General features: G+C 38.9%; 1 protein-coding gene across 2 annotated transcripts in view; it reads right to left on the reverse strand.

The window, feature by feature from the left end:
* The window catches only part of vps50 (VPS50 EARP/GARPII complex subunit), a 112379-nt gene that overhangs the window by 56677 nt on the left and 30213 nt on the right, over positions 1 to 25489 (reverse strand). For both annotated transcript variants that reach the window (XM_044335477.1, XM_044335478.1), the window contains exons 10-13: positions 21848 to 21890; positions 19806 to 19904; positions 15079 to 15219; positions 3401 to 3533 (exon numbers count right to left, since the gene is read on the reverse strand). In XM_044335477.1, the coding sequence (XP_044191412.1) occupies positions 3401 to 3533; positions 15079 to 15219; positions 19806 to 19904; positions 21848 to 21890 (416 nt within the window). The remainder of the gene's footprint in view (positions 1 to 3400; positions 3534 to 15078; positions 15220 to 19805; positions 19905 to 21847; positions 21891 to 25489) is intronic.

Genomic DNA, 25489 nt, shown 5'->3' on the forward strand with positions numbered 1-25489 from the left:
ATTCTCTTTTTTTTCAGTTGCCCCGCCTCCTCCTCAGTTATTGGAATGGCCAATTTCTAATACACTGCAGTTATTGTCACCACCAACTCCCTCTGTTGACCTGGTGAGGGTGTAGAAAGCCTCCCCAGGTTCACTTATTAGAAAGTCTTAATGATGGTTATTAAAAAGTGTTACTAAAGAGGGGGAGGAAAAGAAAAATGATAGGGAAAGCCACTTTTAGACTATCTGTGGGTGGTAATCAGTGTTTGACCTTTGTTGGCATTGTGGGTAACAGAGTCCTTGTTGACTCACAGGACAAACAGCCACAGGGGCCCTATAGCTCCCCATTGGTTTCAGGCTATGACTCATAAAATAGCAGCGTGTGCATAACTCTGTAAAAGTTGAGCAGGAGAAAAATCAAAACACGGCTCAGTTAACAGAAATTGGAGAGAAATCTGAAGAGAGAGGTATGACAGCAAGTAATATACAGGCTTTCATCACACTGCTTTGGCATGGACAAGTTAGAAGGAAAATCATCACTATACATGGAATTTCAATTATTTTTTGATGTTTCCTACAGATGATGTGGAGTGAAGGGATGCCAAAATTTTAAGAAATTGAAATGAAAACATGATAACTTTGATAAGTTTTTTCCCCCCACAAAAAAACCAAGACAAAAAAAAACTAGTCCTAACGAGTTCTGCACAGTAAGTCGGTATTGGACTGTGGCATGCTATAATGTACCACGTGGCTATTAAATCCAACTTAATTTAAAGGGACATTTAGCTGTATTAAAAAAAAAAAAACATTTTATTTTGCAAAATGAAATTATATTGTTGCTAAGTAATGTTGATTCAAGGGAAGAGAGGTATGCATGAATGCCAAAACATTTTGAAATGGGTCAATAAAAAATAAAAAAAATAAATAAAAATCTGTACTGGGAGAAGTCAGTAATCCATAGGTTATTTCACATAGCTTGCTCCCTATATGTAATGTTACTATTGAACACTAACGAGGTGTGAAGGCCAATTCTCACCCTGAGTGATGAAAACTGATGGTTTTCTTTATCACAGCATAGCAGACAGCCTCCATACATTCCAATATTAGCCTCATGGCTCACGCCTGTGCTCTGTATGCACAAACTGGCCATGGTTATTTACTTTCACACCCTCAAGTGCTCTCACACACATGGAGCTTGACGGCCTTCAGTGCTGATCAAACATGACGGGGTATGTGTCGCAGCAGCAAATCTGTTTTGTCAGGTAGGGAGACGACCCTGGTCAATGTTGCTTCCTGAAACGACCTTCCCTTTCATCAAGTGGCGAGATGAATTACTGAATCGTTACACTGACCAGCTCCATATATTAGGTGGCCACAGTGCTAAATTCGATGGGATGCTCTTTTTACTTTCCCACTGAAGGGTAAGGTGCGACTGTGAGTGTGTTTCTGACAAAAAAGAGAGGGGAAGAAGGTGATCTTTAGTGGGTCTGACTATTTCGACTCTGATGGCCACCAGTGTGAGATGGAGGTCACCGTCACCTCAAAATACTCTTCGATAAATGAGTTAACCCTTGTACTGTAAATCACTACTCTGATGGAAAGAGAGAAAGGTGAAAGCCAGGACAATGCAAGGGTCGGGGACACCTTTACACAGCGGACAGAGGTGACAGCCAATCAAATAGTGAGATGATAGATGGGCCTCATGAAAGGGAATGAGGTGTGTGTCCTTTGCCTTTGTGAGGAAGATGGGATCTAATGAAGGATCCTGAGGACTTAGCATGTCAGCAACCATTCAGAGGCTGTAGGACATCCTTATGTCCTCATCCATTCGCCTAATGAGTTCTGTACAGTATGGGGAATGGAAATAAGCCATCTTTCAATACACAGTAAAAAAGTATCAGTTAATTTGACAGTTCTGCATTAGCAGCTAATACCTGACGTCTTCATCAAGACAAATGATATAAACAATAAAACCGTGAAAAGTGTCATAAACCAAATCCAGTATGGTTTCTTTTCTTACACTGGAAAGAAATTCAACTTCTAGTGGAGCTTAGCGCTAAACCGCAAAGCATGTATTGCCTTGACAACTGAGCTTCTCAAGGCTGATGTTTTTACATCTGGCTGAGTGATGGCAGGTTGGATAGAAGCAGCAACACAACCAAGACTTTTCTTGTTGATCCAGACATACGCTTTGGGTTTGGACAGATGCAGTGTACAGACGTCTTGCTGTTCTCAATGGGCCGTAACGTGAGTGTGGTTATACTCAGTTTCCAGTGGAGAGTCGGTGTACTTTCATAAAACATTCGTCATAAAAGGTACAAAAATAACAAGGGGCTGTTATTTATTCTCTTCAGTGATAATGACAGGTAGAAGATGACGGAAAGTCATTGAAGTCACCGTAAAATGCAAACGATGAAGGAAAAAGTCCTGCTTGTATTAGCATGGAAAAAGAGCAAACTCCAAGTCACACATGACACATTTCCATAAGAAAAACATGCATCATTCATGGTTCATCAGCTGCACATTTATTTATCCTTGAAAGCTTTCGACTAGGTCATATCAATTCCACGATGTCAATCCAATGACGTGCACCTATGATTTATATTCACGTAATTAGGAAAGACTGTCAACCCAATTTCAACTTCATAATGCTGCAAAAATGAATACATACAAGAGACTATTTTTGTGCCACAGAGCTACAACTGTAAAACCACATTGCATCTCTTTGTACTGTTGCACAGAGGATGACAATGTCATCAGAAGTCATTATTCTGCTACTGGCATGTTCAATGACCTCTACACTGAAAGGGAACTTAGAAAATGCTGTAAAAAATACAGCACTTCAGAACACATACCACTATGCTGTGTGCTGCACTGAAGCACCAGCACAGATTCAACACTCTAGTCTCTTTTCATACACTGAGGTTGAGTAATTCTTCTCTGAAAGCTCAATAAAGCCAGTAAACCCACTGTACACTATGTTGATATCAAACAACCAGGCAGGACTGGCACTACTGAGACTGAAGAAAAGCTGACACCATTTCCACCAAGTCTTTGTGCAATAAATTGATTCTGTGAGTTACTACCACAGCTTAGGGTATAGGGAGCAGATTTGCTGTTTTATGAGTCTAAATGAAAAATGAGAGAGAGAAAGCAGGTGACAAAAAGAGATTTAGAGAGTGAAAATGAAAAAATGTGACGAGTGTGAAGAATGTGGAAGTCTCTTGTGTCCTCTGGGGCATCGAGTTTATGTGAGAGGTCGTTAATGTGTCTTTTATTTCTGAATCTGTAATTGTGCTGAGATGAGTTACTGTGCACCTTTTGCCTTCCCCTGGCATGGTTGGCATATCAGAATAGTGTTGCAGAGTAGAAACTAATTCTACAATATGATGAAAGTGATTGGGTTAAATAAGTCTCTTACCTGGAGTGGGTGTGGTCTCCAATTTGTCATGCTCTTCATGCCACTGCATGGTGCGGTGGTAGCTCAGCATCACCTCCCACAATGCCTTGCACAGGTCTGTCAGGCAGGGAATGTAGCTGTCTGGGGTGATATGCTGCAAACAGAGAGATAATGAAGTCAAGGTCAATGATGATCTTTCCTGTATGAATTACTTAAGATAGATTTTATTATTCTACCTTTGTGTCATATGTTTCTGTATGCTTTGACCTGTATTGCATTTAGCTGAAGGAAATGGAGGATAATTATAGTTTTGGAACATACAGTGCTGGACTACTTTAAAATAAATTAATAGATTCAGCAGAGGCAAAAAAAAACTGCTCATCTGTCCTCGACATTATGCCTAATTAATGCCTGCTTATATTTGTCATTCAAGGACACTGTGTTGGAAAACATCTAGTTTGTGTCACAAGAAACACTTTCATGTTACGTAAGAGCCAATTTATGTAAGGACTGATTAAAATGAGGATACCTTGCTAATACTCGGAACATAGATTTAAAAATATCTCTGATGTGAGCATTAGGTGGGCTGTTATACTATATTATCTCCAACAACTTTGTTAATGAGTTTCAAATTAACATACAGTGATGATTCTCAATTGTTATAATTGCATTAAAGTGAGGACTTAAACAAGGTTCAAAATCAAAATTAACACCCGCCAAGCGCCAAACGCAGGTAAATTTTGGGTTTGGTGGAAAAATAAATTGGGGTCACCGACCAGATCACCAGGTTTACATCGCTGTGTTATTTTATGTGCTTAGATGGCTTAGACTGGCTGAGACTAATGTGACCCTCACAGTCCACTGTACCCATCATGAGGTGAGCGAATCAAATCAATGATTTATTGATTTGATGAAGACGAAAAGAAAGACAAAGAGAAAAGTCACAGAGGTTGGCGTTTTTGCGAGAGGTGGCGTCTGCATGATGCAGGAGTCCCGAGATCCTGGCTAAAATATGAAGCTCAAAACCACAGTGTGTCCTGTAGTGTCGGAAAATTCGAAGGCCTAATTTTAAGGATGGTAGTGAGCAGGGTTTTGAGAACAGGGGTGACACAGACATGTCTGCTGATGAGGTGTGGGAGCAGAGTACATGAGTTAGGAAAAGGCAGTTAGTATTCAGTATGTACTCTATGTCGGGTTCCGTTTATGCTTCTGTATTCATATTCTGTAAAGTGTGTGTGATACTGGAAAAGTATGAGTTAAAGCGAAACAAAGTAATGCATTGATAGGGTTAATTCTTTTTTTTTTTTATTGAAAAAGCTCAGAATAACAGTTGTAAATCCAATATTATCTATTCATAATTTTCTCTTTAAAGTGATGCTAAGGATGAGTTTGCATACTAAAAACTCAAGATAATTATTTTTAGTCATATAATGCATAATGCAGTTTTATGGCCATTAAAAATATTTTGGCTCAGCTAATTCTCTCAGTTTTCTCATTGGCAGATGAGCCAAAAAGTTATCTGTGAAGGAACTATCCTCAAAGTATTTTAAAAATCAAATGGATCTCCAAGAGTTTTTTACCTTCAGGACAATAATATAATGTATGGTTGTCATGGTTACAGTACTGGTGTCAAGTTCATATGCATAATCTTTTTTATATATCCAACACAGAGTACTTGTATAACACATGTTGTACTGTAGATGTATAACATGTCTATGCAGATGTGTAATCAACCAATGTCAATGCATCAGCTGTGATATAATATTCATATCCCAAAGGCATGAAGTCAGTTATTGCTTTCAAAGAAGGACAACTTTATTATTTCTACACAGAATTTTATTGTAGATTGGAGTTTTAAGCATGAATTTACAAATGTAAAACATCATTAGTGTTATCTACCTACCAAGCTATCTGACAATATCGCTTAACCCATGAAATAATGACAACCCCGGCATAGAGCTTTGTTAATAATCACAGTGGAAAAAAAAGAAGAAAAGACAGCTAAAAATGTATGATAGATAGGTACTTAAAGGATATTGCACACTGTTACTTTTCCTGCACACATCTATGTACACTATTTCATGCGTGTATTAAATTAAAATGTGGCCCAGCTGGCACAATAGTGGCCACTGACAGTTCAAGGCTCTGCAGAACAACTCACCAATCGAGCCCTGTCAACATGTTCTGAGACTAATTCATCACTGCCAGATGAAACTGTGCTGTTGACAGCAGCTGCACTGTACTTTGTTTAAACCACAATTATGAATGAGTGTTTGTAGACCCCCTCTACTTCTCACAAAAGCGTTGTAAATTACACGCCAGAAGCCTCACACATGCTGAGAGAGAAAACAGTACAGAGCCAAACGGACCCCGACTGTGCAAAGACTAACATGAGTAAAGTCCCACACCTTCTCCTGGCTTTTTCTCCTGGCGTGTCTGAGTGGCAAACCACCCGCTTGCCAGGACCATCTCTCAACAAAACATTTCTAAGTGAGACATCTGAGGTAGATTTACTACTGTAAGCCTTAAGACAGATAAATTACATAACAAGAGTGGATCCACTGCTGTCAAGCAATGTTGTTAGAGATGATTTAGTGTTGAAAGGATTAAATGCTATTAATTCAACGCCCAGGTCTCAGAAATCACCATAAAGGTGGGAAAAGTCAGTTAGTGATATACTGCGGTGTATAAAACAAAGAAAACTAGAGGTGAGGTGATGTTTTCATACATATTTTACTTTTAATAGGCATCAGATTTTTAAGCATCCATTCTCGATAGCACATTAAAACAGCATGCCCTGGAAAACCTCTAGTGATGACAGTCAGTCAATTATGCTCTTACCAGTGTAATAAATCCTAATTTGAATTTGTTTTAACTGCACTCAAACTTGAGAGGTTTTAATACCTTTGCTGCAATGGACATTAAATTTTTGTGTGTGTGTGTGTTTTTTTCCCCCAGAGGGTGTTTTTGTAACCATGAAATATGGCAAACTGATCCGCAAAAGCAACATTTTAACAACAAAAAATAAATGTGTATAACTCTACGTCCACAGAAAAGTATTCACAGAGGTGAATAATAAACTTCACCTTATATGGTTTTTTTGTTTTTAAAAGCCGTATATGGCTTCAATGGCAACTGCAGTGAATCTACTGTTTAAGATCTTTGTAACCACACAGTCTGGGTGTCATTTATGAGTTGAGTTGACTGCAATAACCTTGCATTACTCCTGTTGGCATTGAGTTTCTAGCACCATCTGAGCCATGAACACCACAGACCACAACCAGCCAGCTTCTTTCCTTTATGGATAGAAAACTGACATTCTATATATGTGTAATACTGATATATTTATAATTTTAGTAAAGTAAAATATTAAAAGGAAACATTTAAAAAAAAAATCAGTACAAAAAAGTGTGATGCTCATATCACCAGGGCTAATAACATTGATGAATAACTATAATCACATTGTCATAGAGCATATACTGGATTGCTTTATAAGTTATATCCGTGAAGCCAAGGTTCAGTGACTTTATGAGGTATTACAAGTAGTTTTGTCTCTTACAATTACTGATTTCTTGTTCCAGTCTTAGTAAAGTGCCCCATATTCAATGCAATAATTAATATGGCTCCATATTGGCCTAAGTACTACATCACAGTCAAGACATCCCGGCTCATCCTGGCTCTTCTGTTGCCTTAACAAACATTATCAATCTGGGTACACTATTTCAGCATACTTTAAGCATATTACTATGCTTTCTGTTATGACTACAATAAATAATTTTACATCACAATTAGAAATATTAGAGTTTGTAGGATATATCATAATTATATTTTTTTATGGACAATCAATTTAAGTAAGTGAGCACCAGCTTAGTGAACCAACCTGAAATAAATAAATACAGATAAAGTTACAAACAGGCTCCAGCAGCACCGGTCAGATAGGTGAGCTAATGAACCAGATCTGACAGGACCAGTCTTACGTTTGACACTCCATGTTCTCCACCAGCCAAACGTATCACAGCAGCATGTTGCCAAGCAACTGGGGTGAGGGAAGACGATGTGGGGGTAAGAGGTGTGAGTATGTGAGGAAAAAGTAATCTCAGCTACACCTACACACAACTTCTGCCCTGTTTGTGTGTGTGTGTGTGTGTGTGTGTGTGGGCGCTAAAGGATACAACTGAAAAGCACATCTGCATGTTGCACCTGCAGTGATGTCACATTCAATTGCTTTTTTAAATGAACGTCATTTTTGCTGGAACCAGCAATCACCCTGGCTGGACACAACGTCCTTAACAAATACAGTGATGAGAGCTCGGAGAAGGTGGGTGTGGGATCTATTTTAAAACAGCCATTTGGGTTTTTTTAAGACAGTTACCCATCATTATGTATGTAACATATGCCCAGCTGCGTCAGGGAGGTTTTGAAAAGAAAAACTCTTTTGAATTGGGAGAGTGGATTAAACATGAAAGAAATGCTTGTTTAACATTGAATCTGCAGGTACCCTTGATTTAGCAGATTCACTTCACTTCATGACAATCCCACCCCCCACCCCACCTCACCCCCTTCAAAAAAAAGATAAGTAAACAGATTCAGTCAACAGATACAGTCAATATAAAAAGCCTATGCGCTCTTATGAAATGGTGGGCTTTTGAAATGTAAAGAAAGAAATAACAACAACATAAATGTCAGATTTGTTCCACCTTTAATGTGATCTTCCAACAAACAAAAATCCAGAGAAAAATAACAAATCATTAATCATTAGGAACATTTAAAAAACAAACAAACCCTGCAACGCACTGATTACATAAGTCTGCACACCCCGCTCAACTAATACTTTGTGGAAGCACCTTTTTCATTCATTACAGCATCAAGTCTTGTGAATACGACTTTGGAATTTTATCCCACTCTTCTCTGCAAAAAAGTTCAAGTTCCTTCAAATTGTGTGGGAATCTCCTGTGTACAGCTCTCTTTAGGTCATTTCTACATATTTACGATGGGATTGAGGTCTGGGCTCTGACTGGGCCATTCCAAGACTTTGATTTTCCTTTTCTGAAGCCATGCCTTGGTTGACTTGGATGTGTGCTTTGGGACATTGTCATGTTGGAATGTGAAATACCTCTTCATCTTCAGCTGTCTGACGGAGGCCAGCAGGTTTTGTGCCAAAATATCTTGATATCTGGAGCTATTCATTATCCCGTCTATCTTGACAAGAGCCCCTGACCCAGGCCGAAATGCAAAAAAATTCAAACCTTTGTCTCGTCAGACTATCAGACATTGTCCCACATGGTTTGGGGTGACTGAATGCATCGTTCGGCATAATTCAGACAGGCTTGGATATTGCTTTTTGAAAGAAAGGGTTTCCGTTTTGCCACCCTACCCCATATCCCAGACATGTGCCAGAAATTCCTGTAGTTCCTTCAATGTTGCTGTTGGCTTCTTGGTAGCCTCCCTGATAAGTTTTCTCCTCATCCTCTCATCAACTTTGGAGGGTCATCTTGATCTTTGCAATGTCTCTATGGTGCCACATTTTCTCCCTTATTGATAATGGTTTTGACAGTGCTCCATGGTACATCCAATGCCTTCGATATTCTTTTACATTCCTCTCCTGATTGGTACTTTTCAACAATTAGATCTCGCAACTCTTTGGGGACCATGGTTCTCCCAGTGGGATGCAACACCAAACGTTCAAGCAAATCCAACAGCAACAGCTGACTTTCATCTGGTTTTAATCAGAATCACTTTCATTGATGGCAGGTGTATGCTATTTACCTACAAGTATGATTCTGAATGTGATTGGTTAACTCTGAACACAGCTAATCCCCCCATTATGAAAGGGTGTGCAGACTTATGCAATAAGAGTGATTTTTGTTTGTTGGAAGATCAAGTTAAAGATGGAACAAATGTGATTATGTGTTGTTATTTCTGTCTTTACATTTCAAAAATGTGCAATTTCATAGGGGTGTACAGACTTTTTATATCCACTGTGGTCAGCGATCTGTAGACCTGCTGTGCCAGCAAAGAAACAAAGTACACTCTCCTAAAGAGGAATCTGTCTTTCTCACAGACACACTATTAAACACAACTTGGTGTGCAGGTCTGTAATGCCTGTCTGCTTTAACTTTGAGCCAACATACTGTACGTTCTCATCAAAACATCTAGGCAATTAGATACGGTGCAATGAGACTTATAAGTCATCAGACGTTTCTTGTTAACTTAAAAGGGAATCACACAGTTTCCCATGAAAACTTTTAACAACTGTGTGAAGAGATAATATATGTCCATTTTAATGTTGGGAGGGGCAACTCTACACAGTGACAAATGTACTGTACATATTGGCTTATATGGTCCAGAACAGAAACAATTTCACACATCCTGACAAACATGATTGGGCTATATATTGTAACATGAGACATGTGATAGCAAAATCCAGATGAGGAAGTCCATTTTACCAGTTGTAACTTTGCAGACTTTGAAAGAATGTTTATTCCAGTAGAAAAAAAATATTTTAAAGTTCCTCTTTCTTTGCCAATTCATTGACATTTTTGTTAAAACGACCAGTCTTCATTTAACCAGCTTCCAAAGTTCTTGTAAGGCTCCACTTGACTCTGAATAATTACACTCTTCAATGTAAAAATATAATACCACCCTGCACCTCCCAATTAATCTACTAGCAGTAAAGACAATGTCATTTGTGTTTCAACTGAAACCACTTATTGATACTGTTGTCAAAGCCAATACCTATTTAGCGTATCCAAAAGAATGCAGAGGTCCACCATACCAAAAGCTTTTGATAATTGAATAAATAGTACAGTACATGTTAATAGCTTCCTGTCATTGTCACAGTGCTTTGACCAGGCCTAAAACCAAATTAGAGAATCAGATATGAGATGGTGATTTCCCACAGGAACATATTTTGGATCATCTGCTCCATGTTTCATGTTGTATTACTTTTATCATGCATCATCTCAAAAACTTACTACATGCCAAAACAAGATTCATAGCACATAGAAATTTTGTCAAAGGTACTAAGTGTCCATGGAATTCAGAGGGATTTTTTGTTGTTTTTAAACCACTGACTCCCCAGAAAAACACAAGAACCTCCCAAGAAACTAAAAAGTAAAAGATCTAATCAACTGGGGTCCTGGCCTGAGGGTCATAAATCAAACAAAACACTCCCCTTCATGATTAACAGCTGCAGCTCTTAGATTCTATCACTTAGATTATATTCCCCCTGTGACAGAGTAATAAAAACTACAAAAGTTGTCTGATGAATGCCAAAAACTAGGTGCTGGTTATGGCAATGGCATATATCAAAAATGACTGCATAGGAAGCTCCAATAATTTTATTTTATAATTGGCGTTTTGTCCACATTTGGTCTTTCTCAAGGCAAGTTCAATAAAAGTTTCAGATACAGCCTTGGATATACATTACGCATCTCACATCCAGTACTTAATACATACATAATCAGTGACATCAACAGGTTACAAGAGTACACCTGAGTTCATCGCAATCGCTGAATACTACAAAAAGTTAAGAGCACATCAAAGTAAAGTGTCATCTTACCAGAGTGATTAAAAACTACATGACCAATTTTCATCAAGCTGGGGAGACAGGTTGCACAATGATTGGTTTCATTCTGTAATTAAGCTATGTGCAGCCATGTTTGACTGAACACAAAAAGCTGGCCTAGGATCACTGCACTACTTAATATGAAAAAGCATCCACTCACACCACAGCCTCGCAAAATGGTCCATCCTTCATACAGTGGCGCTAAAGGTCAACTTATGTCAAAATAATGGCACAGCACAAAGGAGAGTGGAATGAATCACTTTAGGTAACAGATGAGCAGTTGTTTGATATTATTGTCATTTGTTTCTCTATCATCAGAAAAGTAATGGCTTTGATAAACACAAGTAAAAATAATACTAACAGGCTTAAGATCCACTAGAAGCTTCCAGAGGCCCCAAACTAATGAATCTATTATTCTTAGCAGAAATATTTACAGCTATTTTTTATTCTGGCAAGCCGCTGATTGTCTGGATGAATATCAATACTATAAATACTGTATATAGTCCAGCTTTTACAGTCACCTCCTCTGAGATGAAAACTTCCTATTTCCATCAGGAGAAAAGTCAGACAGACCAGGGGATTGATAGGGAGTGAAGCTAGCCAATAATGATGAGATGTTGATGTAAAATTAATAAGACCCTTTCACAATCAGAACTGACCTTTCGGAGTGTTCCCTTTTCCCTTGAATTTTAAGTCGCATAAGTAAGAGGCAAGTTCAGAGGGTCTAATGTGGGCTCTAACATTTTTTAACCTTTGTTTATCAAGGGAATAGCAACTGAATAAGTTTGCTCTTCTACACAAACAATCCAATCAATACAGTAGTACAAAATTAACACATTCCCCGCTGGGCAGGTGAGTGTTCGATGCCTTGCTCAAGAGCAAATCAATAAAGCCAGTTAAAAGAGCACAGAGCATTTTCTGCAACCACTTTTTTTTGCAGCCGGTCTGTTGATTTGAACAGGAAACAACTTGTCACCAGGGCTGCAACTAACCATCATTTTCATTATTGATTAATCTGCCAATTATTTTCTTGATTAATCAATTACATGCTTGCTCTTTAAATGGTGAAAAATGTCAATCGATGTTTCTCGAAGCCCAAGATGCAACCTCAAATGTCTTGTTTTGTTGCAATCAACAGTCACAACCCAAAGATATTTGGTTTACTATCATAGAAGACTAAGAAAACCAGAAAATATTCAAATTTAAGAAGCTGGAGAATTCAACACAACTCAGCATGATTAATTAATTATCAAAGTAGTTGGCAATTAATTTTCTGCCGATTGACTGACTGAATAATCAACTAATCGTTGCAGCTCTACTTATCACAGATATATTTTTATACCAGTTAAAGAGACCTAGGAAACTATGCCACAAATTGATGCCTCCACGTTGAAACTTCACAAAAATTCTCAGAAAGAGATTGTTTTCTTCAATGTGAAGGGCATTTCACAGACTCAGAAAGGTCAAAAAAGACAGGTTTTTTAGCCAATCTTCATATTTTTAGCACCTCTTCAACCAGCTCACTCCAGTGTCTGAACCATATAAACTACATAGGCACTTGTTTCACACAGGTACTTCAATTAGTCCTCCTTTTGACATTTTTTATGGCAGGTAGATAAGTGCCCACTTAAGGTATAAAATGTGCCAAAATAGAAACTAGCCTCATATAAAATAATCCAACGTAATGCGTAAAAGTAAGCTCCACACTTGATCTTCCCATAAGAGTCACTGCAGACAGGCTGAAAATGCAGTCAGCCACACAGATGAACTGTGTGTGGGTGTATACACATCTCTTCATTTGAGTGTGTGCCTATGTGTGTGTTCGTGCTGCCCTATCAATCATGATCACACAGCCTAAAGTGTAATGACACATCCCATCAATCTTAAGTTGGTAAGAGCATTTGTACAGTATATATGCATGTGTGTGTTTGTGGTATCAGTGGAATCATCCAGGCAACAAAGCTTGTTGACAGGGCATCTATCAGACACAAGTAAACATCAGGACATGTCTGTAACTAGCGTACAGTTGCATGCACGCAGTATTTCAGGGGATCCATGACACTGATTTCCAGTAGCCTAAGCCTAATAAGGGTTAGCTCCACAGGAAAAACAAAAAAGGGGTCAAAAACAACAGGTTACGGACATTCAAGTTTGTCACTTCAGCTTAAGGGAAGAATGTTTTGTTTCTCTGAGTGTATAATATACTTTAGATAACATTGCAAAAGTTTAGTGAAAGACAGCTGGAAGTAGTCCAGTTCCCTACAGAGGATAACCTTAAAAAATACCCTGAAAGTCATAAGAATCTCAAAAATGTCCAATTTCTCTAGAGTTGTGTCTTGTTATCTTTTGAAATTAATTTACGCAAAATAGTGGCAGATTGAAAAGAAGCATCATTTCTATATGGAAAAAAAGCTTTATTGTTTATCTGATTTTTTTTCACCATAACTCAATCTCAGGTTTTTATTGCAGTGACTTATTCTGAGATGATCTCACATGTAATGGTCTAGAATAAAAATAAAGCTACTTTATTCAATGTTAACAGCTGTTACTCTCACAGACACTTTCCAAGAGGCACCTATTCCACCTTATTAATAATAGCAGTGCAATATAAACAAGGAGAATTATATTTGCACTAATAGCTTGACATATGCACTTTAAGCGTGTGTCTATAAACACAAACTGGATTGTTGATGAACTGGCATTACTGTCATTGGGCCTGTTGATACATGCATTGTGTTACTGTTTTGATGCTTTCAAGTCCCCCGTGTGCTCTCTGTCCAGCAGAGGCAGAGCCATATTCATAATTGCATAATTTATAACTGCAGCCACTTGTGTCAAGCTAACAAGCTAAAGTTCCTTGCCAGCAAGATTCAACCTCACAACAATGAGAAAAAATCTCCCTCAGACCACAACTGAGAGTCTGTTAATACTTAAATAGCATCACTTCATCATCATCATCATCATCATGATCCACAGTTTTGTTCTGTTCGGAAATCCCATGCACTGTATGAGTGAACCTAAGCAATGTCAAGAAACTAAATTTTTAAAGAATCCTGGTCTATTTTGATCCATTATTCAGCTTTTACAATATCACACCAGCCAACTTGAATGCAGGCTACCACTGACACCCCTGGATCTAGACCCAGGTGCAACCAAAAGACGCCTTGACCTGGAACCCCCTGCCTTTATGAATGATATGTTGCTTTTTCCAGGCCACTTACCAACTGGGGTAGGAAATCATGTATAAACAGAAAGAAATAAAGAGTATTCAGCGAGGTGGAGAGGAGGAGAAACAGCGCAAAGCTCAAAGGTAAAGGGCAGGGTATTGTAGACATGAGCACAGCAGGCAATGCCCCTGGTAAAAGCTGTGCAGTCAAACAGCAAGACCAAACATGGAGCTAGAGGGTCAAGGAGGAAAAAAACTATGACATACCGGAAGAGACGGTAAAGAAACAAACTCTAACCTCTGATCAGGCAGGGATAACCTTTACCAATACCTCTACATACCCCTGTGCAGGACCTAAAGTACTATAGGTTAGGCTGTAACACAGCCCCTGGGACAACAACCCAATCCCAGCAATTTCAATGATGAATTGTTCAGGTTATGGCTTGCTGGCCATGTAAATGTGATTTATTGAAGTGGGCGGGAAAGACAAAAAGACAGACATCAGAGACAGAAAGAGGGAAGGAAAAAGACAGAGAGAAAACTAAGAGCCAATATGGAAAGCCCAGTCATGCTGCTGCAGTGTGTGAGCAAGATTATCTTGTAGTGAGAGGCAACGATAAGGCATGCATCTCACCAGAATAAGAACTTTTTCCCCCCTTTCTCTCAATCACTTTATCCACACTTTCCACTCCTCCTTCATTTCACTCTATTATGAAAATCTGTAGAATTCCTTGTCATGAAATACGGCATTTTTCGCTTGGCTACAAGGCAATAAGAAAGCTAGAGGAGGGTCGTGACTAAAAATGTGTGTGTGTGCTATTAAAGTTTTCACTTAACTGACTAAAGACATGGTTAATCTTCACATTGGCATCCAACCAAAATTACATACAGAGTGGATGAATATTGGCGGAATAAAGTAACCACCCACCCCGACACACACACAAATGCACACTCCCGTTTCCTTACCGTGCAAAGGTCCTTGTACTGCATTTTCTGGAACTTTGTATCAGCATTGCCGGCACACAGCTCCACGTATCCCAGCACCACTTGGAACACGGTGTTGTGGATGGCCTGGGTGAAGTGCATGTGCAGCTGGTCCATAGCAGTCTGCAAAGAGAACCAAAAACACACAGTTTTATGAAACCTATTATGTCAAGATGTCATTGTCATCTGCCAGTGTGGATCTGTGAAAAGGGCAAACAGCAGGGACACTACAAATCAAACTTCTTGGAGACACATACTGTATATTTGATATTTTGAATTACTTGCAGACGTATTATATTAGTTACATAAGATGGCACAAGGGCAAATGAGGATAACCGTCTACCCTGGGAACTGAAATGTTCAGGTTCAAGTGAAAATGGGCAATTTTGTTCCAAGAGTTTCCATGAATCACATCTCTGAAACCTGCTCAGTTTGCTGTGGAAATATCATTAATGAGGCACTAAGGGCGAAGAAGAACAAACAGAGAACTCAATGGCAGAGACATATTAATGACATGTATGGTATGGTAGCACAGCTAACTGCCTCCAGCTCTGTTCACTCATGGCACCATTCATCTCATGTGAAACACCTCAAAGAATTTCATCAATATAATGATTCATTATCAAGGCACTCTAGTAGTATCCCCCTGTTATATATGACATATTGAATGTCCTCTGTGAAAGAATGATATTTACTTTTTGGTGTATCCATGTTCCCTTCCAACTCTTCCATTATGACTTTGGATTTCTTATGTTTCCCAAAGTTGTTTGTCTTGTGTTTTTGACAACCAGAGACAGATTTTGAGATTGTTGAAAGCATTGTTTTAAAGAGAAACTTAACACCCGCTGAACATCTTGTTTTTGCCTTAAGTGGTTAAAGAACCCCTCCAGTCAAAAATGTGTTTTTCTTCTTGAAACAGTTGAATGTTTGAGCTTCTCTGTGCAGAATGATGCATGTAAATGACACTAGAAAACTGTTTTCACATTCATCTCCTCAAGGACGTTTTTCTGTGCTTATCGAAAATCTGAGTTCAAGGGTGGGCCTTTGAGTGAAGTAGGAGACATCCTATGTCCAGCAGTTAAACTTTTGAACTGGAAAATATTTAAATATTCATAGATTCCGAATTTTTTCATGAAGCAGAAGGAGTAGATGTAATTTTAAGGATTTTAACAAGATTATTCACTTAGCTGATTAACTTTCTTGTGGAAAACCCATATCAGACACGAGTCAGAAAGTATCAAGACAGACTATCGCACTGTTGGTTGGTCTTTACATGGGATTTATGTACAATAACAAAAGTATAGAATATAACCAGCCTTTTCCTTTGATAATACTAGTGCAGAGCTTGTTTGGAACGGGCCAATTGCTTTGCCTCCAGCCGCTACTTCAACGCACAGACAGATTAATACAGTTGATGTGAGGTGTGAATACACCAACAATCTGAAAAAAACTAACATTCTATTATACACAGATGTTATAAATAATAAGTACTCTAACAGTAAATACATGTTCTTTTATGTTTATGTTCTTTGCATTTAAAAATAAAATAATATGCATCCTAAAATAAAGTGGACTGATCATATTGGGCTCTTAGATCCTTCCTATTTTCTGTGCTTTCAGTTTGGATTTGAGTGGGTATGTTTGCTCCAAAGATTTGTGCTTTGTCTGTAGTAGTGCTTCACAATCGCAACGGTCTCTGAGCATATGAGACAAACTGGTTTTGAACTGCCTGTGGAAAATATTTTCTTCGTTTTACACGTAACTACAGTCATTGTGTGTGAGTGTCCATTCTTGATTAAAAGCTCTGTTTTTGCTGTCTACTTTTCTCTTTTTACAACACTTTTCTCTGACTCGTGTCACACCTCGTCTCTGACATAATGGAGTCAGTTGGCAGAGCCCTGAAGCTCCACCCTGCTTCTGCACAGAGCGGAGTGGCTCGCTCATCGCTGGTTTATTCAAAGTGTATTTATATTAAATGTATTGCATGTCCAAATTGCACCAAATTCTGCACTGCACTCCCTTGAGTCCCAAACCATACACCCACAAAGTGTGGAGTCGATCGGATGAATGGTTCAAGAGATATGTGGAGGACATACATACATACAGACAGACAGGAATTCCTTGGGATTTTTCAATTATATAACCGTAAATGACCATAACTTTTGTCATTTTATCATTAGACTAACTGTTAACAATTACGGATTTCATTTTACAAATAAACCCAAAAATTGCTCTTACTGTCACCATGATTTCATAAAAAAACATCTGCAGTACAATCTTGCTCTACTGCACTGTGGTCTGTTTGCACTTTTAAATCCAAGTCTATTCTCCCTTATTCTCCTTCAAGGTCAAGTTACATTTACCATCATTTCCTATTTTCCAGCTCCCACCCACAGTCTTGCAGTGGGACCCTATAGTGAATTGAGGACACCAGAGTCGCAGGAGACGTGAGCACATTATTGAGCAAAGCCCTATAGGCAATGGGTGTTGCAGTGCAATTAGATTTTCTCACCGCAAGCTCATGACCACAAAATGTTGCCCCCATCCATTCTGACTTCTCGCTGCCACAAAAGTAATTTAAGCATTTCTTCCCTCCTTGCACTTCATCTGTCCTAAAAAGACTAGATAAAATCGCTGGGTGTACAAACCAGGGATTGTAGACAAGAAAAAGGAGGCTATGGCACCTCTCACCTAATAAATAGAATGGCCAGGCACCAAGCTTTAGACATAATTATTAATCAATTACACAAGCAAACAGGCTAATTTTTTCTGCAGCTAACTACATTAAACACACAGGTGTTTCATTCAGACAAATGGTGGAAGAGCAAACTGGGTGTCAGGTTCATTAGGCTAAGAGCAACCAGTGCATCTGAGCCAGGTAATGAGCATTAGAGCCAAGAGACCAATGTAAGGAGAAAGAAAATATAAATGATCTGAGATGATATTCTACTGTTTGTCAAGAGCTTTATGATGCTGATTATTACTTGGGATGACTCAGTTCATTTATGTATCCAACTGAGGAGTCAAATCAAAAGTGATAATGCAGTAAAAAAAAACATTGCAGTTAGAGCTAAGACTCAGATAAACAACATGGCTAACTGTGAGAAACACAGATGCAGAGAGGCAAAAAAGGCAAGGATGAAAACAACACACACTTAGAGGCAATGGCAAGAGGCAGTCAACATCAGCTCCCTCGTTAGCCTTTGAGTCTGAAATGCTCATTATCACAGTAACAAGAAAAACATTACTCATTCTCCACCAGCCTTGATGATGCCATCCCCAACTCAAGGATGGCTGTAAATGTCAAGTGGCATACAGCATATTTATTAACATCAACATTGGCTCAAGTCTGCAATAACAATGACATGCTCTGTTCATTGTTGTAGGTTAACAAGTGCATTCTGATTTCCAACTTCTACTGTAACTTGTCAAATACCCTTCTTGCATTAGTATTACCAAGTGTAATGTGGAGAAGCTGATATAAATTTGATTTTATAATGTCTCTCACATTAATTAATAGAAATTACACTGGTCCTATAACACTTAACAGCTTACAGTACTTACAGTATAAAATTTTAGTAAAAAGCAGCTCTGTTCATGTTTGCACAGCATTGATTTACCCGGTGTAACTCAATTTCTGACTGCCAAGTATCCATACTGTACATCCATCGAGTACAAACTGGTCCAGTCCCAAAGTCCACCTTAAGCTTTAATGACTATCATCTATATGCTCAGCGGAAAGGTGTGAGTGCAGGAGACGCAAATGCTCTAAATGTTAGATAAGAAGCAGAACAGCATTTGTTTTTTTGTGTATGTGTGTGTATAACAAACACAGGAACCAAAAAGATTATTTTCAGACACATTTTTGGACATAAAAATGAAGGGAAGAAGGGACAGTGACAGGTAAGAATTTTAGTCAAAACAAAAAAAGGTGCACTAAAGAGAAGTTCTAGCATTAGCTAGCAACACTGTTTGAAAAAAATATACATTATATTATACAGTATATGGAAGAGCAAAGGCTGAAAGACAGAGTAAGACAGAGGGAGATTGGTATTAAAAGATAATCAGTGTGATTTAAGGTTATACTCTTTTTAGTCATTTTTAAACAGAATTTATTTTTTGGTTTTTAATATTTAGATTTTATAGCAGCTTCACATTTAACTGCTGCACTGGCAAAAAAAGTCACATACTGTATAATATGTTGATTGTAACACTATCATTTCTGCCTTTTTGATGTTTTGACAGCAGATTTTATATTATCCTATGGATTATTTTGGAAAAATGTGTTTCTTTTTGTGGGTGATTTCTGTGGGTGTCAGTTGATTGACAGTAAGCAGTGCATAACGCAATCACAAAGGATGACATGCATTCCCTGTGGCCTCGCTCATTCAATACAAAGAGCCTAAAATATTCTCTACTCCAATAAGAAGACCCTGGATTCACTCGCTGGAGTACAAAAAGGAACCACAAAGAGAAACTTGAATAAACCATATTACATGTTCATGTTTTCTGAGATGGTTTAACCCATCTGCCTGCGGAAGATTTTTTTTTTTTTTATACTGTTGTTGGACTAAAAGGTAGCCAAAAGTTCTGAAAGTAAGGGCATAAGCAAAAGCATATATGCAGTACATGAAGACAACAAGTGGAAAATCTCTTTCAGTCAAGTTCGTCCATTCCCAGTGACCTTGTAGAAGAGTCAAACCACTGACCTGTGTCTTGCCCAGGAGTGTGTAGGCCAGCTGGACCTTGGTGTAGTGCGCAACATCAAAGTGCTTACAAGTCTTCGACAGGGCGACATCAAGCTGCTCCTGGAGCCAGAAATAGTTAGATGACAAAGGGAAAAAGGGGGGAAATTGAGAGTAAAGAAAAAAGAGAAGGATTATCAACGTTAAACCAGGGATTAAGATATAGATGTGCAGATGTATAGCTACTACGCAAGGCCAAAGGCAGGTAATTGGAATGTGTGTGTGTGTGTGTGTGTAAGTCTTTGACAAAGAGATAAAAAAGAGAGGTCAGAAAGTAAGACGAGGATAGTGGGAAGCAAGGAAGTACAGGGATGTGGAATGACCCTGACAAACTAAGCCGACCTCAAAGAAAATGGCGCTGACAAAAGCTAAATTATCAAACATCTTGCATCACTTCACATCTTCTCACGCCTTCAGTGAGAGACTGCGCATGAACCTAAAGCAAAAACTACAGCTGAACGTTTTAGAACTTAATTCACAGTCCAAAGTATAGTGTGGAAAAACAAACTATAAACTGATCTCATTATATGATCAAAATACACACTGAAAATAAATCTGATAGTGTTTTTTTCTTGTGGAAAAAGAAATGAAAAAAATAAACTCAAAGATACTCATTTGAAGATTAAAGCCATTATGTGTAGAATTGCGAATTTGCATCTTTGGTGCCCCCTAGTGGTAGTATCAATAAAGTCACTGTGGCACAAAGCAATGCAGGTGCCCAAAGACACAGAATGAATGAGTTGAAGGCAACATATGGATTGTGCCAGTTTTCAATGAGATTTTCCCACTTTGTTAAGAAACTGAAACTCATGGAATCACAATAATTGAACATATGATATAATCACTTAAAAAAGCCTACATGTAGGGGCTAAGTAGGAAAACAAGCTGGAAAATGATACATTACTAAATACAGTGACAGAGTGATTTTTGTTCATTGTGACTTTATTCAGTGAAAACATTGCCAACTTGGTGTGATGCCTAATGTCGAATACACCTAACAACAGTGCATACCTCACAAAATAAATTCACTGATGACATGTTCTCTATATTCCTACTGCGCTTGGTCACCTCTCAAGAGCAGCTAGTGATGCTTCATTGTGTTTTTATTTATTGAGAAATTGCTCAACTCAGTTGACTGGTTGGTTGCTTTTCTATAGAGTGCCTAGACGGAGATGGTTAGCACGCTATGAAGAGTGATGTGTGTAATGTGTGTGTGTGTTGTGGACAGAAGAAGTGTTGCCTGTAGAGAGAAGAGATGTTACACACTACACCGACCACCAACAAATGACAAATTGAAAAGTATCTTCACTCTGGAGGGCTTGTATGTGCATGTGCATGTATGTATACTGTATGGCATGTTTATGTGTGTAAATACAGCATATGTTTACTTAAATGTGTGTTTTGGGCTCTTAGCAATTGAGCTTAGCACTTGAGATAGACGAGTAAGCAATATAGCTGTGAACTATGCAGAGTGAAACACTGCTCTTGATGTGTGCGACTGTGTTTTGTGCAAGTGTTTACCTATGTGATTTTAGAGGATTTTGCTTTGCTTATTCACAAACTCAAGCTGACAGGTAAACAAACAAGCACCTTGGCGCATGTGTGCTTACATGCACGTCTGCTTCTTGTGTACAGACAAAACTGTAAGTAATTAATCTACTCAAGCGCAGCAGCTGCAGCAGCAGCAGCAGCAGCGGAGCAGAGAAAATTGCTTTGCATACCATTTATCACACACAACTATCACAACACAACTAGAGATGAAACAGATATAATTTACATGCTTGCACACTCATAATAATGACTTTCTGAATATGTCAATATTTGGCAGACCCAGAATGAGAAAGCCAAACTATCAACATGTCAAAATGAAGTATAAATTGCTTCTTTCAGATGAGGGCTTCTGGAAAATTACAGGGTTAAAGCAAAGTATTATACACCGCTTACAGTCTCTTTACAGATATCGCTCTCAAATAATGGAATTAGAGATAAGGCGGGGAGGCACATACCTCTATTTGCTCCAGAGTGTCTTGTAGTTTGGAATTCAATTCGCTGTGGGGGAAAAAAGGAGATTATTGAGGTTACGTTACTAAATCCTGAACCAGAATATGGAAGCAAATAAGTTTCATTATTGATTTATCTATCCGTATTTATTTATAATATTTTCCATTTAGTCTATAAAATATCAGAAATAATAGAGAAAAATTGCCACAACAATCTACTGGAGTCCAAGTGAGTTAATAAAATGTCTTAGTTTGATCGACCAGCAGTCGAAATTTGAAAAATAGTCAAGCAAACAAGCAAATCATCACATCTAAGAATCTGTAACCAACAAAAGTTATGCATTTTTTACCAATAAATGACATAAATTCTAATATTTCAATTATGAAAATTGCAATTAATTGGTTGTCTATTATACTTTTTATACCAAAGCAAGCATGTCACAAACACATCTGCTGCATAATCTTATCTAAAGGAGAACCAATTTATTAACAAGCTGCAGCCTTGTGTCCCATAAATCTGTTCCTACAGTACAGGGTAACAAGGGAGCAAAAATATAAGTGATGGATGTATTTCCAACAAATATTTTGTGAGGAGGAGTACTTTTTGAATTTCTACAGTGGAATCCACTATATAAATTATATTAGTGTAAGGGGGGGGTGTGTGTGTGTGTGTGCAAACTATCACGGATACAAAACGCCTACACATCCTTGGAGCATCCTCCGATTTCGCCTCATCCTGGGAAATGCTTTCAACTCAAAAGCTGAGAAGTAGCAACAGAAATCATGACTATTTTACCAATCCCAAGACGCAATTTCAATTCCCTTGTGACTCCCCCTGCACTGCACCCATTCATAATCATCCTCTGTTCCACTGTCTCCCTAGCTCTGTCCCTGCGTTGCTCGGGGTCTTTTTCAGGTCAGCCTGCTCTTATGTTGTGCCTTGTGAGACCGCAGTCGCTCAGGGGAAAGAGTGTCCTTAACAAATTGCTAATTAAGCATCTCAGCTTCAGCTGGGGATAGAGAGTGAGGAGGAGGGAGCAGAGAAAGCGAGAGGAGACTGCAGATTGAGTCCCACAGGTCGTTTGCACACAGGTAACAAAATGAGCCTTCCAATTCAAAATTTGACTGTAACGCTCTCATATATGCCTTTGTGTACATGTATGGAGGGGTAATAGATGGGAATACACACACACTGAAAAGCAACAGTTCCTAAAAGTTGAAACATATAAATTATATATATATAAATTAATCATATGAATTGCTTCAGAAACAGTAGCCGGTATTCTCGGCGGCAACTAAAATTGGAGGTCAAGATAATGAAAGCATACAAAATAACTTGACTCAGCTACAGAAGGGTGCACTGATCAATAACAGGTCCTGACTACTGAAGAAATATTATAATATTGTCCATATGCAAGGCCCCAGAGAGTGCTAAACAAAGGCTAGCAGTTCCGGCAGCCAGACTAGGAGATACAACAGAGGAGCAGAGGCCAACAGGATGAATGCTCGGTTCATCTTCAGAACATTCTAGTCTACTCCCACGCTGCAGTGTGGTAGAGCAACAAGAGCTAACCCACGAACTGAGCAAGTACTGGAAAAGCATATGAAAGAAAAAACTCATGACGTAACACAAGTGATAAGGGGTTAAAGGTTAGTACCCTCCAGCCAAAGTGTTTGTGGGATGATTGAATAGTCAAACAACACATGAAGTCAACTCCAAGTTATCATTCGGTCCTCCTGTTATTTTGTTATAAAATGACACTGTCCATTGATTGTGCATACCCTACATACTGGCACCCTTCCATGATCAGACAGAATGCATAAATAACAGATGAGGAGAAAAACCTAATTAACAATCTATTCCCGAGGCGCCATGGTAACTGAATGGTTACAGCACATGCCACATAAGCGCAACGTCCCTGGTTTGACTCCGGCTAGGGACCCTTGCTGCATGTCATGCCCCCTTCTCTTCCCTGCTTTTCTGTCTGCTTATCCAATAATGGTAAAAAATACCCCAAAACATATCTTTAAAAAAAAACACAATCTGTTCCTTGCTGGGAACAGGAGGACTGAAATAGAGTTATGTGGAAATCAGGGGGAGGGGGTGGGGTTCAGCTGGTTTTCAATTATCACTGGCAATAGGTGTCCACAGGGCCTTGAGGCAAGTCCCTCCACAGTGGCTTGCTGACTCGATAAATAGGCAATCTGTGGCTTCGTAGATCCGGCCGGATGCTCTGATTTTGTGAGAATGCCATTTTTGCCGGAGTCATGAGTCACCCACTGTTACAAGGCAGGCGGAGAAGCAACAAAGTCGTAGGGGAAGGGCTTTGAAGAGTGAAACACAGTGAGAAGGGGCAATGGCAGCCACAACTATGCAGGTTGGGAAGCAGAGTTAAAAGAGGAGAGGGTAGGAAGAGAAATATTCAAAGAAGAAAGCCTGGAGACAAAGCTGGGGGAATGTTGGATTGTTTTCTTGTTTTCTTGAAGTGCAAGATTTTGTGTGATATTGAGACATTTGGTTCTGGCATCTCTAGTGGAATTGTGGCCATTTCTACACAGATAGAGCTCTCAGTTGTGGGCCCCGAGGTTACATGGGCTCTAACACCAACAGCTCACTAACTTCAGATGGCTCTCGAAGGACACTTAGACAACCATTCTGTTGGGCTCCCCTCTGTTTTTGTTTGTTTGATTGTATTTCACAAGACAACCGGCATCTGTTGTCGGTTTGTGCCAACTTCATCATAAAAGCAGTCCAATCAACATTAGGCAATTAGAGTATTTCAGGTAATTTCTTATTCTAGAAACACACTTATTATACAATTTTCTAGGATCACACTGAGTATTTTACTGCTATTTATAATATATGCTGGTCCACTAATAATAGTGTGCGAGTCTGCTGTTACACTGACTCTTCCATCTAGTAGTTTATGTGCACATCCAATTAAATCCAAACATTTGGAAAGAAGATAACATGTCTGTCTAAAGCAGGTTAACTGGAGAAATGATTGCATAACTGGAGCTCATCATGAAAAAAAAAAAAAAAACTGTAGCTGCAAATAAACAAAAATGTTTATTATCTCGTTTCTTCCAAACATACAAGCATGGCTGAAAAAAATACTAATTGGTGCACACTCACACAAATGCACACTGGTTCAGCCCAATTTGTAGGTGTGAAAGCAAGCTGCCAGAGTGAAAAAAACACCCCCAAAACAACACATAGTTTATGACTAAAGTAACAAACATGACTTTGAATCTGCCCTAAGAACCTGCTGATTAATATGGAGATCTTCACTGGCACACAATCACCCACTCAGCCTCCAAAAGAATATATACAACAACCACAAAGAGGAGAGGGAAGGTAGCGTGGCTCTGAATAACTTTGTGAACATCGGCAGCACTTACAGTATCATGTTGGGCAGCCTGACCAAAATTGCTTGTGTGTTTGAGACAGTGAATATCCATGACACAGAAATTAACGCAGCTGCCCTCTCTTCTACATTTTGCTCCTCTTGAGCCACCTTGCCCTTCGAATAGATTAGAACGCCTGAACAAACCACCTGCTAAGGATACTAAGGAGGCAATTAGCTGAAGTGGAGATCTGGAGGAGCTTCACCTAGAATAACCCATTGACACACTGGTATAAAATAA

The sequence above is a fragment of the Thunnus albacares genome, chromosome 19 (assembly GCF_914725855.1).
Source record: "Thunnus albacares chromosome 19, fThuAlb1.1, whole genome shotgun sequence".
Taxonomy (NCBI): Eukaryota; Metazoa; Chordata; class Actinopteri; order Scombriformes; family Scombridae; genus Thunnus; species Thunnus albacares.